Source organism: Larus michahellis, chromosome 5 (genome assembly GCF_964199755.1).
Source record: "Larus michahellis chromosome 5, bLarMic1.1, whole genome shotgun sequence".
NCBI lineage: Eukaryota > Metazoa > Chordata > Aves > Charadriiformes > Laridae > Larus > Larus michahellis.
In genome coordinates this window covers 60,474,154-60,482,434 of record NC_133900.1, presented here as the reverse complement: position 1 = coordinate 60,482,434, position 8,281 = coordinate 60,474,154, and the positions used below count along the sequence as shown (strand labels likewise).

The 8,281-nt window shown below is 39.7% G+C and overlaps 1 protein-coding gene across 4 annotated transcripts in view; it reads left to right on the top strand.

Moving 5' to 3' along the window:
- The first annotated feature begins 962 nt into the window (after positions 1–962).
- CLNK (cytokine dependent hematopoietic cell linker) overlaps positions 963–8,281 on the top strand; it is a 46,173-nt gene continuing 38,854 nt past the window's right edge. For 3 of the 4 annotated variants that reach the window (XM_074587602.1, XM_074587603.1, XM_074587600.1), the window contains exons 1-2: positions 4,676–4,897; positions 7,465–7,627. In XM_074587602.1, the coding sequence (XP_074443703.1) occupies positions 4,823–4,897; positions 7,465–7,627 (238 nt within the window). In that variant the 5' untranslated portion in view covers positions 4,676–4,822. Of the gene's footprint in view, positions 1,122–4,675; positions 4,898–7,464; positions 7,628–8,281 lie in introns of those variants that run through there. The other variant, XM_074587601.1, reaches the window with a different exon arrangement.

The window sequence follows — 8,281 nt, the reverse complement described above, 5'->3', positions numbered from 1 at the left end:
CGATAGTACATCGCCCAGCAGATTCAAACGGCAGGAAGACAACTTTGCCAAAAAACAAGTAAGTAAATAAATTACTTTTCAAAGCACTAATAAGTAACATCAATAAGAGTTTTATTATTGATGTGTCCATGCTCTAAGCATCAGACAGTGAAAGACCAGATGACTCCAGTGTGGTTTACAGCCCGCTCACTGAACAGGAAACCACTGAGCTTCACTCTTTGTTCAAAAGCTGCTGCTAACCTAAATTATCTTGTAATTCTGAGAGTGGGGCAGTTGAAACTCAAAAATTTGTGTTGGTATTTCACAAACTTTGGGCAATTCCAAGGGTGGATCCTTAGGTACTAGATAAAAGAAGTGTGGATTAATGCAGTCCTAACGTGATCCCTGGCCACATGATTGTAAAATATTTCTTCTTGTTGTTTCTGAATACTAAGTACCGCTACTGCAACAATGCACAAATGTCGCTGGACAGGCTGATACAGGGCTAAGGTCCAGTGAGTAAAGAGGGTGATGGCGAGACAACCATCATCGAGGACACCAAAGTCAAAACCCATTTATGTGTTTCCTCCACACTCACTATATCTCATATATTCCCTATGGCTGAGTAATAACAGGCTGGAAGAATACCATATTAGGACTAGGGGAAATTGTTGTACTTATTCTGCTGGCTGGCAGAATGGGAAGGAAGCCATGTGCAGTGGCACAGCTGCACGCTAAAAGAGAGGTTTAGTTCCTATCTCCCTAAGCAAATTCATCCCTCGGACAATATATTGAATATGCTAAAGCATCAATAAGGCTGTTACAATATTTATGTCTAAAATGAACGTTTGTAAAATGAGTAGAGCTCTCTGTAACGGCACCAAACTTGGAGCTGTAAATAAACAAAAATCTAAGGATTGACCCAAGATTGTTGAATTTCCAAATCTGCCAAATCATTTTTTAAATTTAATTAATATCCTTGCAGCTTTCACTCATTCTGTTAAGCTAGACTCTTTGAGAAGTTTCACAGAACAATGGCAATTTCTAATATTAAAGTGGATTGTTTTTTTTTTTCTTTTTTTATGTCTTTAGATCTTGCCCAAACATATGTGCAGTAATGAATCTGGATATACATCCAAAAGGTAAAATTCTCTCAGTACTGAAAAAGGAAATACTATAGCATGTCTTCTTACCATACTTATTACTCCAAGTCACAGTTTGTAACATGCAAGGCATAAAGGATCAGAACGTTGTAAAAATTAAAATTAATTGTAAGAAAATAGGAAAAGAAATGTATATACACTAATTGGAAATTGTGTACCCACTCATGAATAAAGCAAAAGGGTGTTTACTTCCATAGTGCCCAAAAAAGATGTTGGCTTTGTGATGTTATACACTACAAAAAGCCATCAATAAATCATCCTCTTGTCGGAGGATGTACTGAAAACAGTACGTTGGCTGATGGCTTCTAGAAAGCAACTAAGGAACTTTCCTTTTTCCTCTGCTACTACTCATGAAGGATTCCCCTCTTTTTACTGTTTGCTGTTCCAAAACAATGGGACAATGACATAGGATCTCTAAATCCAATTCCATGACAGATTATGATCAGTAGTGAGCATGTTTTTAAATCACATTGGTTTCACATAAGCAAAACACTGCTCCTACTTAAGTCAGTGGAAAAATGATACCGCATTTCACAACTGTAGCTGAGCTAAGAGATATTTAATGCAAAACATACTAAATAAGGGCACAACTATCCAGATAAATTTATTTAGTATACCATATGTTTATTGTGTTATGTGAAGTTTGCTTAAATACATTCAATATCAATGTAATACAGAAGATTTATATTTATGGCTGGAAAAAGCAGTTCTGGAAAAATACAATGCAGCAGGCTATCATTTTATTGCAAGTCTTTTATTCTCTAAGGATAGCTGGCCATATCACAAAAGCTCACCAACACTGGCATTTATTCACGTGCCTTTTTCACATTCTCTGAAGCGAAGCCTGCCTGGTCTTTTGCTTGGTTTGGGAATGAAACCTATGCAATTCAAGAAGCTTCTACTTGTCTCGCCTAACCCCTCTAGAGGCTGGAGGTAGATGCCAATATACTTAACAGGACAAGTTTTTGCACCCTGCATTTGTACCAGACAGAAAAAAGTGACTCTGAAAACTGCTATGCAGGTTCTTCCTTGCAGCATTTCCAGCCTCATTTTTTTGTATTGAAGTGGTTAGGAGACACCCTGTCAGGATCACAAGGTTTATTAAAATATAACCCACAATACTTTATCGCTTTCTGTCACTGGCTGAAACACCACAAACAGTGACTGAAAAACCACTGTGTGTTCACAGGCTCACGGAAGTCAGTGGGAACAGATTTACCTCCTGCTTTTGTATTTAAAGAAGGGCTACATTTCTGATCTTGGGTTTTCATGTACAAATTGTTAACCTGTCACCCTTTTGAACAGACTTTTTTTAGGTCACTATGAAAAGCAGGCGAGGTTGCCACAAAATGCACGCAATTATATTCCTGCGCACATTAAAGAGAAATTAATTTCTTCCCTTTTGTCCTTTGACATCAGGCATTCTCTGTCAACTGGCAGAAGCACACCCACGCGTATACCGTAGAAATGTAACACCTTACTATTGTTATATATGATATACTCCATTTATTAATTTGACAGAGGATGTAGTAAAGCATCAAAAAAATTTTCAGACTGAATAAAATATGATCGGTCCCTATAGCTTGAGAAGACTCTGACTCTTGCCAGCCGTAGGTCTTTAGCTTGCAGTGAAATTGATGCCAGAAGGTCCAGCTAATTGCAACTACCTGGCACAAAGATTCTGCCCTCTTTCATCCCTGTACAACAGCCAGTGCAACAGAAGCCAGGAAACTGGATGTTCCAGGGTGATATATATAGTAAATATCAGAAACAGTCTTCCCCCAAGCAGTGAGCCTCTTTGACCGTCTTCCACCACCCGGATGGCACGCAGCACTTCTCATTCTGAAGGCCCCATATGTGCAGCATAGCTGACAGAATGAAATATTCATCTTCACTACCAAAATGTCATTCTTAAATTACAGGAGGAGCAGATTCTGGCTGGTTTGCAGCCCTCAGCTAGCGCAGAGCAAATATTTGGGCATTCACCTTATGTAAAGGGAATGCCCGCAGGAGAGCGGCAACGCTGCCTCTCCCTTCACACGCGCTGTGCAAAGGAGGCGTTAGAAGCAAAGGAGAGGGAGGGCTGGAGTTCCTCCAGACTCTGGTGATCACGGTGTAACAGAATAAACTAACCCGGACACCAAATTGTAAACCAATGTTGGATAGCAATAAATCACCCCAAAGACTTGTGTCAAACAGTCTCCTTTTAGCATCAAGCCATGAAATGCATGATGTTTACCACTGTTATTCACTTCTTATTGTGGAAGATAGAATGAGCATTTTTTAAACTAACAGAAGTAAAAAGGCTACAATTTAAGACACTGATTGCCTTTTTTCATTATTGTATCGGTACCAGCTCATTATCCTCTCATCTCCCTCGGTAATAGTATTGATTTAACTGGGTTTTCTCCTGATCTGCACCGGCATATCTAAAGAGAAAACCAGACAACTAGTTTGCATGAATAACTCTCCCTCCCCCCCCACCCCGTGAATGATGCTTGGAGGAGAGATAAAAGTACTATGTAATAAATGAACATTCAATGCCATCTGCTGGGGTATACAAAACTCTGCAATACCAGGCTCATGCAGTATTCAGAACTTAAGAATAGTGGCAAATGTAAAGAGACTGTTAAGGTGAAGACTGGCTTCCTTCAGAACACTGCTGGAAGGGAGGGTTGTGGGCTGCTGCCCATCTTTCACATACTTGCACAGGGTACAACACCTGGGCAAGAACTGGGTCTGGTTTCAACTCTCTCCTTGGCGTAAAAGGGTTTCAGTCCACAATTCTCCCTTCCTCCTAAGCATTAGAGAGTGCTGTAATCATACGTCATAGGTTAGGCTTAATAGAAGGAACTTCATCCTCTGCTTTTGAAATCAGGCTATTCTGTAGCCACAGACGCAAGATTTGCAAGGCTACAGGCAGCCTAAGCAAGGATTGCTTCAGGAGCCCAGAACAGGAGCATGTACTGGGCAAGGACAAACCACGGCTGTTTTGCATTAAACAGTCACTGGATTAAATGTGCAAATCAGGTTAAGGGAAGAACTTGTGAGTCTTTTCTCAAGTAAACACACTCTCCTGTCCACCAGCTCTTTGGCCCTGTAACTCATGCTCTCCATAAGACACGTTCCATGGGCAGACCAGCCACTGCCTAGAAGAGTTTATAGCCTGGTAGTTGGAGCGTCCTCGGTTTTGGGAAACATGAATTTGGAACTTCTCAAGCTGAAACCAGGACTCCAATTCCCTGGGCAAGTGCTGTGCTACTACAGAAAAGACATCAGCACAACTCATTTTCCAGTTCAGTCTGAAAGCAGGAGGTCAGATTCTCTTCTGCCGCTAAAGGAACACAATATATTTCTATTCAGAAGAGGGATTTCCAGGCCAGGATCCCCAAGCTCACCAGGGTGAGCCCTTACAGTTCTGCACCAAGCATCAAAATTCAGAAGAGAGAGAGGAGCTGAAGCACATCCTTCTCTGAGTATTTTCTGTGGGCGTGCTTAGACATGCTAGTGGTTGCGCATCCCATTTCCACGCAGCTACTTCCTTATGCACTGCATAGGTCAACAAACTCACGGGTGGATTTGCTTCATCTCCTTTGTTTTAGTATCTGTAAAATACTGTGCTGTTGACAGATTTTTATTCCTTTATATAAGCTATTAGTTATTGTATCATTTTCTACAGAATGACACCTGCTGACATTTTTTCTCCATTTCATACAGAAAACAGAAGGACTCTTCCTGCTAACACCTACCATTTTGTAAGTATCACAATGTTCTTCCTAAAAACTTCCCCCCCCCCCCCCCCCCTTCTTGATGTGTGTTTATATCATCTTGGCTATAACACTGGTAACGGAAAACATAATCTCGCTGGTTGTTAATGCAAAATAAAACATGAGAATTTTGAAGTATATATAAGAAATTTTGCTTTGTTTTAGTGGGAGCTAGATTAGAGAAGTGACTCACCCACTAGTCAAGTCTCTATTTATGGTCTGAATCTAAAAATGCACCTTTATCATAAAATCATGTGAAAATAACAGAAGTCAAGCTGAACAAGTACGGAAGTCATGAACCTCAAGGTTTAATATGTAACCAGTGCAAATGAAAGCTGAAAAGCTAGCAGTACACATTTCAGTGTCTTCCCATTTGTATCTGAAAGCTGGTTTTGAATTTCAGCTCAGGTATATAAGAAAAGACTGCAAATACCTTAACAAGTCAGAGAAAGATTAAAAGAAAGCACAGGTCTACTGCTTAATAAGCAATTTGAACAAGTAAAGGATGACTAAAGAAGGCTGATGCAATCAATACTTTGGCTGCTTCAGGTTTCATAGAAAGGTTGATTACAGTCAGACGCTATATGGAATTAATACCAACCAGAAGGCAGTAATAATGCAGAGTAGAACAGGGCAAGGACAGCCAGGAGAATATTTACTTATGCTAAAGCACTTAGGAATGTATTTGAAGTAATTTCTGAGACATTAATTGATTATCTTTGGGAACCCTCCAAGGAATCCTGAGTTCCTAAAGCAATGGAAAAGAACACCGGTAACCTCAATTTCTTACAAGAAAGCAAGCAGATCCTGAGGTTCATTGGATACCTGGAGAGACTATTAAACAAAGTCAGTCTGAAAGCATCTTTTGGAAATAATAAGTCTGATTATGTAAAACATTTCTACATGAAGAACATCTCTTCAACTCATCAAGCCAAAGTAATTTCTTTCCTGTCAGAAATACAACTGTAACGGGGAGAAAGAAAAGGGTATACATGGTATATCTTGGTTTTTGTTAGGTCTTTGACATTTCCCAGAAGACAGTCTCAGAAGTAGAAACCTGGTCTAGATGAAAACATGTGAAGTGTTTGCAGAATTGATTGAAAAAGTATCCACCCTCAGCCTAGTTGATAGTAGTCTGCTTATGCAGCAGAAGAGCCTGCAAACCCATGTATCCTGCAGGGGTCCATCTAGGGTGTGGTGGGTTTTTTTTTTTATTTACAGTTAGTTATAAAAAGGCAAACTTCACCCCAAATGTACTGTCAAGAACACTTCTTGGAGGTCTGCTTGATGTTTTAATAAAGATGTGTACAATCTGGAGAGAGTTCACAGGTAAGTAACACTGGGGATACGAGGTTCAAAGTCTTTTAAGTTGGTTGACAACTCGGGAAAGCTTTACAGAATTATACTTGCTTAGTGAGAAGACTAAAAGGAAATATAGTTATAGGCATTAAACATAATAAAGGTTGAAATAAAGTGGATAGTAATCAATTTTTTTTTAAGCGTCCTTGGAGGGTAAAACAAACTGGTTTAATTTGTAGCACTCAAGAGAAAAAGCATGAACTGAAAGGACAGTTAACTAGTGGAAGAAGACACCTCAGGAAGCTATTGATTCCCCATTACTAGAGTTCAAGAAGAGATTAAAACAAACATCAGGAAAGATCCAAGTGTGTGGATGCACCTGTGCTCTCTCTAGGAGCAAAATATAACTTAGAAAGCTACTGGCTGCCCCCAGCTGAGTTCACTCGGCAGTAATCTCAGCTCTGCACTATTTGTGCACGTCTCCTCCTGAAGGAAGCCAGCAGTTATGTTCCAGCATGTAAACAGTGAGTATGAAGGGTGGAGCAGGACTCCAGAAAATAATCTTGAGCAAACCTAGTACAAGCATGTAGACGCATCCAGAGATATCCTGAGTCACTCCCAGCACCACATTTCTGTGGACTCCACTGTTCAATACGTACTTGCTGTCGCGTTCATGTGGACTGCACGCTTGCTAGCACAAATTTTCAAAAACAGTGCATGTTTTTATTTTAAAGCATGACATTTGTGATGAGCTAGGTAATATATTCTTGCAAGTGACATATTTAAACAGTCAGTACAATACAAATACCACATGCCCCATCCCTGGAGGTGTTCAAGGCCAGGTTGGATGAGGCTTTGAGCAACATGTTCTAGTGGACTGTGTCCCTGCCCAGGGCAGGGGGGTTGGAACCAGATGATCTTTGAGGTCCCTTCCAACCCGAACCATTTTGTGATTATAATGAAAGGCACCATTTCAAATGTCTGCAATGATCATAAAATTAAGCACACTCGTGTCAAGAGTGGTGATGGGCCAAATTCAGAGAGAGACCTAAACTGTCTCCCAAATAGCTATTTTATGAATCTAAGTCAAAAATTTGGATCCTCAAAAGCCTTGCTCAACTACTTTCCAAGGATTCAATTTGCATCAGAAAATTTCCCCAAATAGTCTGGTTCTAGTAACCAAATATTTCCAAATCTGAAATTAATCTCAAACTTAAATTTATTTGTATTATCTGTGTATCTATTCTTCTATCCAGAACAAAGATTTGACAATGAAGGGCAAGAGTGATCTACAATCTTCCTCCAAGGTACCTGAGGAGGAAGAAGGTGATTATGAGATTGTAAGTTCTTCCACTCTGGAGGCCATCCATGCTTTGAGAATCCTTCCTGCCAAACCTCTACAAGAATCTGAATATGCAGGTAAATTTTGCTGTCTGTGGAAAGTGAGCCAAACCCAGAGGTAAATACAAACAGTACAGACTTGGGGGTTTCAATCCAGATATTTTTTAAAATGAAATGGTTCAACTGAAAAATAAAACACTGGTGGGCAGGAGCAAGAGAAGAGCTTTGTCTGCATCTTCATATTCAACAATTATCCTTATTTCCACTCGATTATGTTAAATTCATAATCACATGCTGCTTTTGTAATTTTAATATTACCTTCATGGGAGAAATTCTATGATCCCATCCCACCTGGAATGTGCAAAAAACTGACTGATCAAAACCACAACCATTTCAGAAAAGCGCACTACTATTTAGGCCTAGAACCCTTTAAGATGAAAAACATATTAAAAAAACACACGAAACCTTCCTCCAGATGATAATGTGCAGATGAAGAAATGTAGCGTTCTTTTTAAGGGCATTCTCTGCCACTTTCAATAGGAATAATAAGCAATTACTTGGAGTGTATTTCTCAGGCATTCTTAACCTTGCAAGATAGCTGCATTAATCAAGTTTTGGTTTACTAAAGCCATTCTAAGTCACATTTAATGCCCAAACATACATAGCCAATTAATATCCCATTTACGGAAGTGAAATATCATCCTGGCTCTCCATTGCTCAAAGCCATTATAA